General features: G+C 27.3%; 2 protein-coding genes across 2 annotated transcripts; one reads left to right on the top strand and one right to left on the bottom strand.

The window, feature by feature from the left end:
* Nucleotides 1–1,159: 1,159 nt before the first annotated feature.
* On the bottom strand, nucleotides 1,160–2,363 carry LOC110618698 (ethylene-responsive transcription factor 2). Its single transcript, XM_021761915.2, has one exon. The coding sequence runs from the start codon at nucleotides 2,243–2,245 to the stop codon at nucleotides 1,376–1,378; it is 870 nt and encodes a 289-aa protein (XP_021617607.1). The 5' UTR covers nucleotides 2,246–2,363; the 3' UTR covers nucleotides 1,160–1,375.
* A 14,332-nt stretch (nucleotides 2,364–16,695) lies between these two features.
* On the top strand, nucleotides 16,696–17,937 carry LOC110621326 (ethylene-responsive transcription factor 5). The gene has a single exon (XM_021765571.2). It carries the CDS (start codon nucleotides 16,906–16,908, stop codon nucleotides 17,851–17,853), a length of 948 nt encoding a protein of 315 aa, XP_021621263.1. The 5' UTR covers nucleotides 16,696–16,905; the 3' UTR covers nucleotides 17,854–17,937.

The raw sequence follows: 17,937 nt of genomic DNA, 5'->3' as shown, positions 1-17,937 counted from the left end.
GCAAACCAAATGTAATTTTATTTTTTAAATAATATTTTATAAATTAAAAAAAAATAAAATTTCACATTTAAAATAAAAAAAAAATTAATAATTAAAATTTGACTAATTAAAATTTTTAATTTTTTTTATTTCAAACAATAATTTAATGATTTAGTTTGATGAGCATGGTAAGTGTGAACTAAATTTTAAAATAATAATATAATAAGAAGAATAAAAAGGTTGAGAATTGATGAAATCAAACGTCGAGCTGAAGCGGGAAAAAAAAAGTGATCAATGGTGAAATGTTGAATAAGAAGATTGAGAAAAGTCAGAGTCAAAATTTGAAAGTCAAACGGATGAGTATGGGCAATACAACATGCGCACGTGTGCTTCTTGCGGTTTGCTTTTGACGGATGACACGATCCGGTTAGCGGTTTTGATACAGTCCTTCTCGATCTGTGGGCGTTTATTGGAGTTGGACACTTACCCTTTGTTTGGGAACGGTGAAAAGAGGTATTTGTCATATAAACTGAATATTATAACTAAAACAATCATTATTTACAATATTTTGTATTTATAAATTATTTCTAATAATTATAAATAATTTATTTATAAAAACAAAACACAAAACTTTTGTAATTAATAAATTTCAAAATAAAAATATAATTTAGATACAAACTTAATTAAATTAGTTAATAGTTGACAGAAATATGTCATATTTTACAGTTTATCATATATTAATTACAATTTGAGGTTGACGATTTTTTTTTCTTTTTAGTCCAATCAAAATATTTTTTTCAAATAAATGTTGTAATAAGGTATATTCTTTTTATTTTTTGTTTTACAATTAATATAAATTTTATTAAAAATAATATTTATTGATATTAAAAATTTTAAATTAAAATTTTAAAAAATACATAATATATTAATTTGTACATTCACAAACTTAAATCGGTAGTATAATAAATATATCTAAATAAATCTAAAAATTTTTATATTTTATTATCTCAATTTTTAATTTTTATTTTAAAAACAAAAATGAGCTAAAATTATATTGCAATTCTTGCGCTCCTCTCTTGGGCTTCATGGCCTCATTTTCTCTATAATTGGATGTAATAATTTCATCCACTTGGAAAGTTAAACCGATAAAAAATAAAATGTTCCCATTCAAGAGCAAAAGTTTTCATCAAATAACAAAATCTCTTTATATTTACAAAACAAACACTTTCAACAATTCACACTCCTGAAAATAATTTCAGTATCTAAATTTTTTTTTTTTATCCTATTGAAACAATTTCAAAAATTATGGAATGCTCGCCGGCATTTTACACCGCCAACCTATTCTTTCAACCTTCCCCCATTTGGTGCTGATGCGTAGAGCACTCACACTTTAATATTATTGGCTAGCCAATAGCTGCACGCCACGTTTACCTTCTGCCTCCTGGTGTGCACCTACATTTTCCATTTTCAATCCAGCTTCTGCCACTACTGTAGGAGTTGAAGCCTTCGTCGCGGCGGAGCTGACAACCTTCTTTCTCCTCTTCGGCGATCCACTCTCCAATCCCGATGATGTCGAGGAAGATGGCTCCGGCGATGACCTCTTCGAAGTCACTCTCACTGGGTCCGGCTCCCCGGAATTAACCCTCAACGGGAAATTCAACAACGCCCTAGAGCCACGCATTCTATAAGCGGCGCGATCATATGCCAAAGCCGCATCCTCCGCTGTCTCGAATGTCCCTAACCAAACCCGAGCTCCATTTTTCGCCGGGTCTCGAATCTCAGCTGCAAACTTTCCCCATGGCCGCTGTCTCACTCCCCTGTAGTGCTTCCCCTTTGCCGGGGCCGCTGCGGGAGTAGTCACAGCAGCAGAACCTTCAGATATAATCCTCTCCGGAGGCAGTACAGTGGTTTCCGGAGCAGCAACACTCTCCTGCAACACCGCCAAATTCTCCTGAGGTTCCAATTTCACCGGAGGAAAATCAGGTTGCGACTCAGTCTTAAGGGAAGGGACCCAACCAACAGTGAGAGCGTCGCGAAGGACGCCGTAAAGCACCATATCTTCAGAATCATCGACTTTGAGTGGCAAATCGCCCCAATTTTCCGTTAAACAAGGGTACAAGCTGCCAAAACTTGAGCTTCTGCAATAAACAGGAGTAGTAGCAAGAAGAGAAGGGGCGGAATTATTGCAAGACGCCATGGATTCTCCTAGCAAGTGCACGCATACCGATTCAAGAAGGGCAAAATCGGTCTCACTTTGTCCGTACATTTGCTGAAACCTGAAGAAAGATTGCAGAGAAGAGAACAATCTACGATTTAGGTATGTGTTCTGCTGTGTTGGTAGAGGCTGTCTTTTTTTTTTTTTTTAAATAAATTTTGGTCTGAGACAGAGCATTTTTTGGAGGGATTTATAGGGAAAGAGGTTCATGCACTTATTTTTTAATTATTAAGAATTAGGGATGGTGGGGTTTTTTCCAGCGATTCGGGCTTCTCGGCAGTTTCTTTACACATTGAGATTTAAAATCACGTGTGAAATTTGCGAGAGGAATGACGTCATCGTTTCTTATGCCAGCAATTTGTTGCTTGTCCTTTTTTATGTTTGTCTGCATAGCGTTTAATCGCCGAGTTTTTGAACACTTTCCAAAGTACAACCCCCATTTACCGTTTAGAAGAGATCAGTTCACATTTATTATTTTTAATTAAGAGCTAAATAAGTTTAATTTTAATTTTAATTTTAATTTTGTATTAAGGGCGAAATAAATTTTAAAATATTAGAATATCATTTTTATAATTTTTAAATATTAAATATTAAATATTATATTTTTTAAAAAAATTAATTTTTTTATAAATAACATGTTTCATTGTTAAAAATTATAGAAATAATATCTTATTACACTACTTAACAGATTAAATCTGTTAATAAATATATTTAAATAAATCTGAGTGGTGTAAATTTTACACCTGTAAATTTTATTTCTCATTTAATAATATTTTAGAATTCTCAAATTATTTATACTGTAATAAATATCTTTTAAGAAAAACTATAAAAAATATTTTTCACTATCTTTCGTAATCTGGCCGACATGATTATGATTATAGCAAACTAATAGATTTTCTTTTTACAGCAAAATGATTTTTTTTAAGATCAAAATATTATAAAGTATGTACATCAAATAATTAATTAGTAAAAAAATTAATTTATAAATTAATCATTGTCGTGTAAATCACCATCAATAATATTGTAAATGTTAAAGCGGACAAATGAACAGTTGATAAAAAAATACTGGAATTAGGCGACGAAGCTTAATTTATCCTAAGTCGACAAAATCACTATGCAGCCAAATTTATTATATATTTTTTTTCTAATTAATTTTGTTTTATTTATATATAATTTTTATTAGGTGTTTGATTGAAAGAATAAAGCTAAATTTCTGGCTGCTAAATTGATTACTAGGCACTGTCATGGTGCTCATATTTATAAATTAAATCAAACAATCCTATTATTTTGCATAAACTTTTTCAGAAAATACAAAGAACATGAATAATTATATTAGAAATTTTAGTTAAATTATTGCAGGAGTTAGTCAATGGAGCTATTAGAATAGATATCCCTAATATGAACAAAACAAAATAAGGACATCAAATGCTTAATTAAATAATGAAACTATATGTGAACGTAATTAGTAATTGTTTTTACTCATGCTAATTATGTTATAATTTGATTATTTTTCGTTAAAAAAAGTTTTTTTATTATAAAAAATATTATTTAAAGAAAAAAAAACTCGGAGAAATAATCGGAAAAGGAGAGGATGAAAAAAAGAAAGAGAAGTAGTGGACAGGGACATTGTTAAAATAATAATGAAAGTGGATAAGTTCTCCAATAAAAGTCAATTTCCCATTAGAGAATTGCATGGATCACACCCACACCTACCCTCTTTCCTCACCTGCAAGGAAAATCACTTCCAAGTTCTTTTCTTTTCTTTTTTTTAAAAAACCATTATTTAATTGAAATTTAACAGATTTTATAGATAAAACGGAAATTGTCTTTCTCATTAATTAATATTTGCCACATGTACATATATTATAGATTCTAAAATCATTTTCTTTTATTTGCAATTAAAATTTTCATAATAATTTATTTTATTTTTATTTTTTAATTATTATTTTATTTAAAATTAAAAAAATTCAATTATTTTTAAGAAAAATTATTTAAAAAATTGAAAAATTATATGATTTTGTAATAATTTTTAATTTTTTTTTCTTATTTACGATAAATAAGAGGCCAAAATTTTGAAATGTATTGTATTCTATTCCAAATAAAATGTGAAGAATGGGCTTAGATGATATTAATATCATATTTGGAAAGATTTGATATTTTTCTTCTGTTATTTTACTTTATAGTTATTTGAATAAAGAGAAATAAATGAGTTACTAATGAAAATAAAAGATTTAAAGAAAAGTATGATTAATTTATATTTTCTCTATATATTTTAAAAAAGAAACAACCTTATAGATAATTTTGTAATTTTCATTATTTTTTTCTCTACATTTAAAAGAAAATATCAAAAAATAAAAATAAAAATTATTCCAGAACTCCAAAGATAGGGCTAGAAATCTTCAAGGAATTAAGACAAAGCTGCAAAGCAGTAATAAAATAAAATAATGTCAAGTGTGAGAAAAGTTTGGTGGGGGAATTGATTGGTGGGTATAGGCAACTTGTGCCCAATCACTGCCCTATTTGCAAATTTGCGGCCTTATTTTAATATTATATTTTATGATAAATTGTATTTAATTTTTATTCCCATGATTGCTCTTTATTTTCTACGCTTTTGCAACTATGTCGACATGGTTAGTATCTCCGATTGTAATTTCATGCATTTCAGTATTTGAACATTAAAAGTAGCCGTTGGATCTATTTGATCCAACTAGAATGAAAACCGTGCATCCAATGTAATCTGCAATGATCTTAGAAGACAAGGAAGTTATGAGATAATAATTTCAAAGGTAAATTTTTTTTTTTTAAATATAGTATAATTAATGGATTTATTTTTTTATTTTTAAAATTTAATATTTTAATTTTTAAAATTTATTTCTATTAAAATTAAAATTTTATTATCAAAAATATCATTAATTATAAAAAAAAATTAAATTATCCTCTTTTAAGAATTTAACACTTTAATTTTTAAAGTTTAATTCCTGTTAATTATAAATTTCTCCCTAAAAAATTAAATCAAAAAAATTAATTTATAAATTAAAGTATCATATTTAAAATTTTAAAATCAATATCTATAAATAAATAATAAAAAAATATTTTTATGTTATTGAAATATAACATAATTAATAGGTTTTTTCTTTATTTTTTAAATTTAACGTTTTAATTTTTAAGATTTAATTTTATCAAAATATAATAAAGAAAATATTAAATTCAATCACTAAAAGTAAATAAAATAAAGTTAAAGATTTAAACTCAATAAATATAATAAATATTAAAATATACAAAACTTAAATTATTAAAATAAAAAATTAAAATTTAATAGAAGTTGTTTTTGTAATATCACTAGCTGTCAATCACTGTTCGTTGTTCGCACTCTAGTTGCCTGCTGCTCGAGTCGCCGATTGTTTTTGTTGCTTGCTATTCGATATGCCTCCCATTCACGTCACTCACTCCTTACATCTTTGGCAACTTACATCACTCACTCATCGTATCTCCAACAACTAGTGTCGCTCATTATTCGTATTTTCAGCCACTCGCATCACTCGTTGATCGTGTCTCTAACAACTCATGTTACTTGTTGCTTGCGTATCCAACCAATTGTGTCACTCAATGCGCTCATCTCCATTCGCTCCATCACTCGCTGCTCACTATTTACGTCTCCAACCACTCGCGGCACTTGCTTCTTGTATTGTCGATCACTCGTGTCATCGGCCGATTCTCCATCTCCTTCTCAATTACTAAAAAATAATTTTTTAACATATAAATTTTATAATTTTGAGTATGGGTTAGACATGAATAATAAAGAGAGGTGGAAAGTATATGAAAGAACGTTGAAAATCATAAGGGTAGAAGAAATTTTTATTAGGAAAAGTTACTATTTAGATTTTATGGTATAAAAAAATTTACTAGTTGATTCATTGGTTTTGAAAAAATATATTAAAATATTTTTAATATTTTAAAAAATTTACTAATTAGTTTTTACGTTAATTGTAGTTGCTAAATATTATAAAAAAATTTACAATACTCTAATACGAATGATTAATTAATAAATTTTTTAATAATTTGAGAGATTATTTAATAAAATTTTCAAAATTGTAGTAACTAAATAGTAAAATGCTCAGCGATAAAATTATTTGAAAAATTAATTAGTAGATTTTTTAAATCGTTAGAGTCGTTTTAATATATTTTTCAAAATTAAAAAATTAATTAACGAGTTTATACATATTATGGGGCTAAATAATAATTTTTTCATTTTATTATTGATAAGGATATTTTTTAAATTATACCGAGTATAAATTATGTACTTAATATAAATTTTTTGCAAAAACACTTCAAAATTATAATAAAATTAAATTTTAGAGATGAAAATGTTGAATTCAAAAACTAAAATGATAAACTTATTAATTATGTTATAATTTAAGGATTAAAAAGTAATATTTTCTAATCTTAAAAAATTGACTAACGTTATTAGAGTGAGATTCTAACATCCAACCAATGCCGCACATGCCTTTGCTCATTGAATGCTCGTTCAATTATAAGTATATATATTTAATAAATAGAATTAACCTTCTAAATTTTTATTAGAAATATAGGAGTTAAATATATATTAAAAATAAATTTATACTCAATTTAATCTCACTTAAAAATTAAAATTTCAACCGGGTGGTGGCCTTTGCTAGCCTCTCTTACATCCGTCTCTGTATGCCTCCTTTTGATTTTATCTCATGACAGTGTCATACTGTTATTTTGTTTCCTTAAACCCTGTTTCCTTTTATAACACATACTTTTGTATATTTAAAGCTCGTTAGTGTGTTAAGTTATGTAATCGAGTTAATATTATTGTTTATTCTTTTTTTTTTCATAATTTTTATTTATTTTTTATTATTTTAAAATTATTATTTTTAATAAATTTTTCACTATATTTTGTAATATTTAAAATACATATAATTAAAAAATTTCAAAATCCATTTTGTTTGTAGAAATAAAGATATAGAAACTTCTATTCTATTCTATTCTTAGATGATCAAAGGAAGCTGCAAGAGTAGACTTTTTTTTTTAAAAATTTATTTTATACAGAGAAAAAGGTTTTAAAGAAAAAGGATAAAAAATAAAAAAAATAAAACAGAAAAGTTTGAAAAAAGGGTCAAATTACTTTGACCAAAGAATTTTCTTGGTCAGCACTCAACACGTGCTGTGCACCTGCATTCTCTATCTCATTTCTTACTAAACGACAAACAAAGTCGCTTCTGCTTTCTGTCTTTTAATTTTTCTTTGAAAGAATGAAAACTCCTTTAACCCACGTGCTTAAATCAGGGTGCCGCTTCACATGTATATTTTCTTCCAACTACAATTAATAATCAATAGTTTTCTTTTTATTAATATATTTAAATTTAATAATATAATATGATTCAAGAGGTTACAATTACAATTTGTATTATAAAAATTTAAATGAATTTTTTTTAAAAAAATTAAATATCAAAATCCAAACAATTATTATTATTATAAAAATAGTCGTTGAATGGAATTAGTGGAAAAACTAACAAAAGCTGCGTGCTATGTAATAATAATAAAAGCAAGCTACTTTGATTTTCAAAGTATTATGAGATTCGATAATATTTATTTATTGATTCTATCGTATTTTCTTTTTTTTATTATTATAATGTGTCATATCATTGTTATGCGATGCTTACTATAAAAATCTAACTTTTTATTAATATTTAATTTGTATTTTTATATTCCAAATGTTTTAGTATTAATTATAATATGAAGATCATAATACTGTCTACATGGAATATTTATCGTTTAATATTCTTTTCATCTGCAAAATAATACTGCATTATATTAACAATAAAATATAACTACAATAAAATTATTAAATCTATTATTAAATCTTTTAATTAATATAACTATTAATCTACAAAAACTAAATCTTGAAAATAAAATTTAGCGATTATATTTATAAAAATATTAAATTGACATGGAATAAACTTAATAGAAATGAGAATATATTTTTAAAATGGTTATCATCATAGTCTTAATATTTTATAGTAAATAAAATATTTTTAAAATATTTTTGCAAGTTGAATCTAATATTCCCTTGCAAGAGAGGACTCTAGAGAATACGAGAGAATTTATAATACGAAAAGTGAAAAAAATCAGTAAAAATATCACTTTGTTGTAACTGTCTAAAATTAACAGAAACACATTGTGACATAGCAATAGGATTTGGCTGTATGGAATTGAAGAGACCTCTATTTCTATCCCTCTATATATACCACAAAATGAGTGGAGACCACTAAACTGATTAGTTGAACAACTCATTAAAAATCTATAACTAGAACGTAAATTATATTAACTATTATGTGCATAATACCATATAAGAGAATCTGTCGTACTAAAAAGAGCTATTGAAACATAAAGAATAGCTATTGTTTATTGATGAGGAAACAAGTATTTCACGATCCGATTCCAATCCAAGGTACTATAATTAATTAAGCCCGGTACCATGGTAATACCAATCGGATATTTAATTAGTTGGATAATTAATTAGCTGAAGTAGCCAATTTTGAAACTATTCAGATGAGACACCCAATAATCTAACTAAAGTGTTCCTACCGTCTATAATTTAAATCAACGAGAATAATAATAATTTTAATGATAATTTATTTAAAATATTTTTAAAAGATATTATCTTTTTGCATATTATTATATTAATATTAAATAATTTAAAAATTAGTTAAAATATAAAAATAAAAATAATATTATCTTAAAATTTTTAAAAGAATAGATAATATGAAAAAAGATAGCATTATTTTGAGTTTTTAAATCGATAAATACGATTGAATTTATTACTTCTCAATTCACTATAACTTAAGAAAATATAATTAATTAAAATAATAAACTATATCTTTTTTTCTTATAAATATCCACTTATATTATTTCACTATTAAATTATTTTTTGAGTTAAATGATTTTTACTTCTTAATACAAATTAAATATAAAATTGACAGCGTATTATAATTAAGAGTATTTTTAATTTAGCAATTAAGTTTATTATTATAAAAAAAATTTTCAATTTTTTTTTTCAAAAAAATAATTTTAATTTTCATATATGATAATGTTACTAATTAATATATCCATAATAAATATAATATATGATTTCTAAATTTCTTTTTACTATTATTAATATGTGATTTTTTTATTTTTTATAATTTTTTATATAATATATTAATTTATAATTAAAAATATCTAAAATTAAAAACTAACAATATCTTTAAAATAATCAATAAAAAAAAGAAAAATGATATATTTAAATTTGTAATATGTCTTTTTAATTATATTTCTATTATTAATAAATAATAAATTTATTTATATGTACATATATATAATTGAATTGTAAAATATAACAAGCGTCACTATTAAACTTATATTCACAATTAATACAATTAGTCCTATATATTTATGATATGGGATGGAAATATGTTTATAATTTTTTATATATTTTTAATTTTATTTCTATATAAAATAATAATTAATGTATATATAATAAATATAATTTATTATTTTTAATTACTATTAATATATGACTTTTGATTTTTCACTACTTTTCAATATAATAAATATAATTATTATTATTATATTTATCATAATAAATATAATTATTATTTTTTTAATCACTAAAAATGTATGAACTTTTGATTTTTTATTACTTACTAATATAATAAATATAATTTTTATTACATATTTATTATTACTATTATAGGACTTTTTCATATTATATTGTTTTTAATATATTATATTATTAATATTATAATAAAAATTTTATTATTAAAAAATAATATTTTTTATTTTAATAATAAATAAAATATTAAAAATATATTATAAAAATTGAATAAGCACCACATAAAAATGTATTTTTACATATAGCAATAATTCTATAATAAAAGATTATATACTTTTTTTTTTACTATTTTACAGTATTATCATTTATTTATTTGATAATTTTATAAAATCATAATTAATATAATTGATGTGAATAATTATATAAAATAAATATATATAATTGATTAAAATTATTATAAAAAATATTAACTGCAATAAAAATATAAAATAATTAAAGAATAATAAAATTAATTGTATAAAATATTATTAAATTAAAATTTTATTCCATTCAAATAATTATGAAAAGTTAATAAATATAAATAATTACAATATAATAAAAAGTAAAATTGTGATTTATTCTAAATCAATTGTTATAAATATTAAACAATCAAATTATTAAATTTAAATTATTATTATTTATTAAACTTTTCATAAATATAAATAATTAAAATATAATAAAAAGTAAAATTATGATTTATTCTAAATCAATTGTTATAAATAATAAATAATTAAATAATTAAATTTAAATTACTATTATTTATTATATTATTAAATTGTAATAATTTTAATTTCTTTATTTTTTTAAAAAAATTACATTTATTATCTATTACCGCTGGAGTTTAATAACTTTATTTTTCTAAGAATATAATTTTTTGAATAGAATTTATTATTATATAATAATAATATATGATAATAAATATTAAAAATTTTAAATTCCTTTATTGCAATTAAATTTGATATATGAATTTGAAATTTTATTACTATTTTGAGTTTAAAATTATAGATGGAATGTTAAAAAAAATATTATTTTATAAAATAATATCATATAATAATAATATAAAAAAAATTTTGACAACTAGTTTAATAAAATTTTAAAAAAGCTAAAAGATAGCTAATATGAAGCATATCACCTGTATTTTGAATCTAACTCTAATTCTATAGTTATTTCATGTGCTGTTATGATTTTATTTTTTATTTAAACCATATTACTTTTTTATAATTTATTAATTATAATTTTTTAAAATTTAATTTTTATTTTAATAAATTATTTAAAACTATAATAGATAATACATAAAATAAAAATATTACTAATAATTAATTAAATTAATTATTATATAATAAAAATTATACTTGTACATAAAAATAATTATATTTTAAAATTTTTTAAATATATAAATATATTGTATTTATATTTATTTTATTAATATAATAAATTAATATATAATTTTATTAGTTATTTTACATGTTAATAATAATAATTAGACATAATTTATTAAATATTTAAAATATATTAATAAATATCAATTATCAACCATCAAGTATAATCAAACAAGAAGGACGGTCAAATCCTAAATTTAGGATTTGTAATAATTTTTTTTTTTGTTTATTAGAGATTTTGGATTTGTAAATATGAATAATATTTTTTAATCAATTGAGATAATAAGTTTTGAGGCAACAATATTGCAAAATATTTTCTTAGTCGTCCAAAAATAAAAAGAGACTGATTATTATTTAAAAGATTATCTTCCTTCACTCATAACAATTCTGAATATAAATTTTCAATTATTTCTGTATTATTAAAATTATTTTGAATTTATTTTTATGAATTAGCTACCATTCTTCTATATAACAGTGTTAAAGAGAGGTTTTGCTTTCTCTTTATAATTTCGTCCCTTCTTTTATCTCTCTTCCACTAAATTTCCTTTTGTATGACTATTAGTGAGTTTCTTAATATCATTTTCTTTTTTATTTTTATTTTTTTATAATTTTATCGATATTTTTTAGTCAAATTAAAATTATCTATATTTTTAAAATAAATATAAAATATGTTAGGAATATATTTGATATTTTCTCTGCATATAATTAACAATACTGATCAATTTTTTTTTCTAAATTAGATTGTTAGCATGGAGATAATTCCTTGCACAACAGATTTATCAATAAATTCTCTGTGACACAACCACCTGCATATAGGTATTAATTCAACAAATTGACCATCACAATCCAATTACTTATGTCAATTACAGATTAGAAAAACAAAGTAGCCATGTGGAAAATTGAAATCCAGGAAAGTGATAAAGGAAGCCACACTGCAATAACTCAATGGAAGCTTAAGTCCATTATGCTAGTCAATACATAATCCTGCCTAATTCATGAACCTTAGAAATAAACTTCCCATTCATGGCGATTCATCAAATTCTCCAGTACACTGCTGTTACTATCTAAAATATGTTTCATATGTTTTTAGAAAATCCACATCATGTTTACCTTTCTAACTTTTCTCTTTCTACTCTTTTTTTTCTCCCTTCAACTCTACCTTTCCATGCCTAATTGCCTTGTATCGTAGAAACTAAGATAGAAAATTCAACTTCTATCTTAGAAAATTATGCAAACTCCAAGAAAATAATCTTATCTCTGATAGACCAGATAAGCCTGTCTGTTCAGATTTAAGGTGTTCAAAATTTTTCTATCTATTGTTCATCCAACCATCGTGGAAATAGTAAGTTCCCTGTTGATCAGTAGAATTAGACAGCTCCAGTGAAGTTACGGAAGTAATTTCCAAGCAATTTCAGGTTCCATGAACAGACTCTTGACTATGACAGTTTTTCATTGCCAAACAGTTCCTCAATAGTTTACTGCAATAACTTGTTGAATGTGGAGAGGGAGTAATTCTTTTGAACATAGTCTCCAACATAGCAGACTGTTCACGACAGTAACAAAGATTTTACTAAAGAAATACGCACGGCTCAAAGAGACATATCATATGTTATTCATCGGCATAAACGTGTATGAAGAAAGCATGCAAGTAAAAGTTGGTAGATAAGATCTGAAATAAAGGACAAACGAAGAACAAGAGGTATAGTGGAAACGTGAATATATATATCATTAAATGGTCTAAACAAAGTGCAGAAACATGAAGCTACAGAGTAGACAATGTAGTAAAAACAAACCTTGCAGGAAATGAATATGGGAACTAGAGTTGGCGTCAATAGTGAACAGCCACTGCCAAACGGGATGTTGGTGTAATTCAAAAACTACACAGGTAGGTAGAGTAATTACAACAAATATTTCAGATAGTCAACTTGCTCGAGGCAGATCAACATGAAAAGTAAGAACAATATAAATTACAATGATGCAAATTGTAGTATCAGCAGAAATACATACATGAAAAACCAGTAATAAGCTTTCTCAATGAGTAAGAAAATACAGATGAAATTATCAAATGATATTAATGTGCGACAAAACAGTGAGTAGACTATTGCAAGGCCAAAGGTCAATTTTTTGCAGTTTCTTGTAGTCCAGCAAGTAATGGTTTCTGAATAGAAGGTGCCCGTATATTATGCAACAGGTCCCATACCAAAAGAAGAAGATGCAATGTTGGCTTATGAGTCACCAATGTCATCTTTCTTAAATTATTACCAGAAGACACATACGATTAACAACGTTCTTGTCATGCTTTTCCTGAATTGTTTATTTCTGGAAAAGGATGTGGCTTTCAATCCAGACTAAGGGAACAACTCTAGACTGCATACATGAATCTTTTTCAGAGTATAGAAGATGCACGATAAATTTCTATCTTATAGCAGAATCATAGCATCCAAAAGATGCAAAAACACCCATGATCCTGTCAAATTTTAATTGAACATGACACTGAAAAGTCCAGTTACAGAATGATGTCCAACTAGTATCAGATTCTTTACAAAATATTGGTTATTGAGATCACAACCCAAGAATCAATGATGAAGTTTGGTAATTTGGCTTGGTTCATGCCTATTTATTGTCCTTATTATGTTATATTGTGATCCCATAAATGCATGAGGAGAAAAAAGGAAGCATATATCTATAGGATAAACAAGGAAGCTGACTTCAAGTTTTGTAATAAAGGAGCTGATCCTGCACTCCATTTAATTCACTGCTATTAAAGCACCATCAAGAGAATGCCCTCAGGGGTTTGAAATGGATTATAACTTTGAGGAGTGTCAACAGTAAAGAGACACAACTTGCCCCTTTTTGAGGATTGCTTCTCAATCTGTGATACTGCAGCCACAAGAAAAAGTCATTTTCACCTCAGATTGGCTTATGATATACTCCCACATCAAGCTTTTCAAAGGAATACTATTGATGATGCTTGATAGCCGCTTGGACACAAAGGAATCTCAAAGCTACTTGCTTCTGCAAATTAACGACCAATGTCAATGCTTACCATTTTTTCTTATTAATTGTGTGGGAACCAAAGGAAAAATTCAGTAAGCTTTGAACTTGCATTTTCTTTCTGGTTCGAACTCTGAAATGAAACAATTGTGGCCTTTATGCAGGTAATGGCCAAACTCCGGTGGAAATCTCAAATGAACCAAGGATAACGGGTACAATTGCCAATGGGAACAACATCAGAAGTTTGGGACATTGTAATGGGGTATTGTTATGGGTTGGGCCATCCATTTGTCATTAGTTTCTTTGTCCTTCCTCTGGCCGATTATGATGTTATTTGAGGGGTAACAGACTTGTCACGTCCAATCACTTATGGATGCATCGGCTATGATCATGCAATCTAAAGTTTCAAGGAAAGAAAATACAGTGCAGGTATTGGTGATACGGACCTGGCAGTCAAAATTGATGATGATTGCAGCCACTAAACAGGGAAAAGAATTACAGATGTGACTCGTTATGCCCAAATCATTCAAGAACCTGGAAGTACTCCCTCCCAATCAGTCCATGACCATTGAATACACTTGGAAGCGACGCTGGCTCAGTGTGGTTCACCCATTCCGATATCCTCATAGCTAGAAGGATGAAATTAAGCAACAATGCCAGACAAAGCTCAAAAAAGGGATCATTCGGGCAAGTCAATGTCCCTACTCATCCCCGGTGATAATTGGTCCCAAAAATAGATGGAATATGAAGATTTTATGTAGATTACCCGGCTTGAATGAGAACACAACTGCTCCCAAGTGCATAATATATTTAAGAACACAACTGAACTTTAGACAGTAGACGAGAAATCAGTTGATCAAGTTCAATGGACAAAGTAAAACAATGCTCAAGCCCAGGAGTCTATCTGATAATAGCATCAAATGTCTTTCCAGAAGAGAGTACTTTCAAATTATTTTACTATCAAAATGAGGTTGTAGTTTATCTGAAAATCATAGACATGGTCAAATACTTCTGGGTGGTTCATTTGCTGAAGCCCATTCTCCCATCTAGAAAGAGCAGTAATGGCTGATGAATGAATTTAGTCAGCCAGTGAACAGAATATGTATCTTTCACACGTCTGTGAGATAACTAGATAGTAGATACCATTTAGCTAAAAACGAAGTAAAACAAAAATAATGAGTACCTAAAGGAATAATTCTATATATTACCATCTTTATTATAGTCACTTCTCATACAATTCATTAACATGCTGCACCACAGTTCATAGTCATATAATTCGATTATATTGTTAGTCACTCATGCTTAGAAGGAGCAAAACCCCGGACCATTTTTCAGTTAAGGGGACAAAAAAAGCTCTTGGACTTGGTTCATTACCGGCTTTCATCCAGAGAACAAATTACACTCTGACATTTTCAAATTATTATGTTTGCATAGAATAATAGAAGTAGGTGAGATGTCAGAAGATGGAAGACCTAAAATAATTAAACCAACTGCAACAATTGACCTCTTCTGATCTTTTCAGTTATATCCATTGGCCCTACTACCTCACAAAAGCTTGAGTGCAATGCAAACCAGTTTTTTTGTAATTCCAGGTCTGGCCAGCTAAAGCACTGAGAAATAAATAAAACAAAAGAATAAAAGAAACAAAATGGACATTGATTTTTTCCCCCATTTCTTGTCTTGTTAAATTGGCCTGGGAATATAACTAAAATTTTTAACATATTTTTGTCGTTATACTTGATAGCCATATTTGGATCTTATGTTCAAATAATTTGAAACAGATTAAGAAAGCTTGACTCTTTTAATATTTTAACAAACCATGTATGGATACATGAGTATAAGAATTATTTTTTTTTTAAATATGAACATATAAACTGACGAACCTCTTTCATTATTAAGACAATTGTAGACCAAATCAAGAGCTACCTCTGAGGAGCTAAGTTTGGCTTGTTGGATAAATAAATTGATAAGGTCTAAGAAATATTCACGAGATTCGAAACTAAAACCCTTTCCATTTTATAAGAAAAAACTCACAATTTGCTTGAACTTTATGCTTAAGTTTTCTTTCTAGAATTAGAATCTTTTAATAATTCTAATAATAAAATAATGCTTACCCGTTAATAAAAAATTCTCTGACCAAATCATAAAGCATTTCCAAGGAACCATTCCTAGTACAGTGAATTGGTAATCTCATTATTAGTTTATTTTATCCAATCTTTCCCTAATCAAATTTTTTAATAAATTTACTTAGCCAACTCTCTGTTTGTATGATATGTTCTACACACAATTGCACTTTTGGAAGCAACCATGAAGGTAGAAATAAATCCAAAGAAGAGATATATAATAATAAAATTCAAATCAACAATGGAAGCAGAATAAGACAAGACATAAATTTAAACTTGCCTTGAACATCAAGCGTCCGATTCTCATAAAAAATCATCCAATGGTGTGTGGTAAGAAACCAATAAGCTTCAATATGTGAAGAGAGAGATAGAGAGAGGTTTCTTCCTTCCTTCCTTCCTGGGTCAGAAGCTCCATCTGAAACATCTCCAATTCTCCAATCTATATATAGCCTTATCACTCCATCTTCTACTCTCATCTTTCCTCGCTTATCCTTCCTCAACATTTCAAACCACCATCTCCTCCATTGAATTGAGCTTCATATCTTCTTTAAAGCAGTCATGGAGACGCAAACCCATGTAGAATCTGCCTTGGAGCTCATCAAACAGCATTTATTCGGTGATCTTCTCTCCCCTGTTGGTAGCTCGTGTTCATCTTCTACTGCTACCACCTCTCTAATTGATAATGTAAATATGGAGTATGAGTGCTCCCGGGCTTCGAGTATCGACTCAGGCTTCTCAATCGCTGATTATTTTAATATTAACAGTATTAATGATGATGATTTTTTCGATTTCGAAGCTAAACCACAAATCATCGATTTCAGCAGTGCAAAATCCAGTGATTCAACCACCAGTTTTGAATTTGAACCAAAACCTCGAATTCAAGTGCTTCAGAATTTCGGATTTGGATCAGAAACGAAAGTCTTTTCACAATCCAAGCACGACTTCTGCGACTTGGAATCGAAGTCTAAAGTAAACCGAAATCCATCTCTGAAAATCTCACTCCCTAGAAAAACCGAATGGATTCAATTTGGTAACCCAAACCAAAAACCGGTCGAAGGCGTTGCTGGTGGTGAAGAGAAAAGGCATTACAGAGGAGTCCGACAGAGGCCGTGGGGCAAATATGCAGCGGAGATCCGAGACCCGAACCGAAAGGGCGCACGTGTATGGCTGGGGACCTTCGACACAGCAATCGAAGCCGCCGAAGCCTACGACCGAGCAGCATTCAAGCTGCGCGGCTCCAAAGCCATTCTCAACTTTCCTTTGTTAGCTGGGAAGTTGAACACACGCGCCAATGAGGGAAACGAACGTAAAAGAGCCAGAGAAAGTGCGGGTACAGAGAGAGAAGCAAAAAAGGTCGTGAGGAGAGAGGAATCTGAGGTGGACGTTCCGTTGACGCCGTCGAAGTGGACGGCAATTTGGGACAGTTGCGATTTGAAAGAGATAATGCCGTTGTCTCCGTTATCTGCTCATCGGCCGTTAGGATGTCCTCAGCTTATGGTTATATAAAATTAAACGGCAGTTTACATTTGTACTTGGTGGAGTACATAATTTTACCCATTATATGATTTTTCATGGTTAAATTTTAGACAA

This window comes from Manihot esculenta, chromosome 1, assembly GCF_001659605.2.
Source record: "Manihot esculenta cultivar AM560-2 chromosome 1, M.esculenta_v8, whole genome shotgun sequence".
In the NCBI taxonomy this organism is placed as follows: Eukaryota; Viridiplantae; Streptophyta; class Magnoliopsida; order Malpighiales; family Euphorbiaceae; genus Manihot; species Manihot esculenta.
Note: the sequence above shows the minus strand (reverse complement) of the source record. Positions and strands in the feature narration are given on the sequence as shown.

What these genes read in the sequence shown, in the direction of transcription:
- LOC110618698 (XM_021761915.2), bottom strand. Translation starts at nt 2,245, where the DNA reads ATGTACGGACAAAGTGAGACCGATTTTGCCCTTCTTGAATCGGTATGC.
- LOC110621326 (XM_021765571.2), top strand. Translation starts at nt 16,906, where the DNA reads ATGGAGACGCAAACCCATGTAGAATCTGCCTTGGAGCTCATCAAACAG.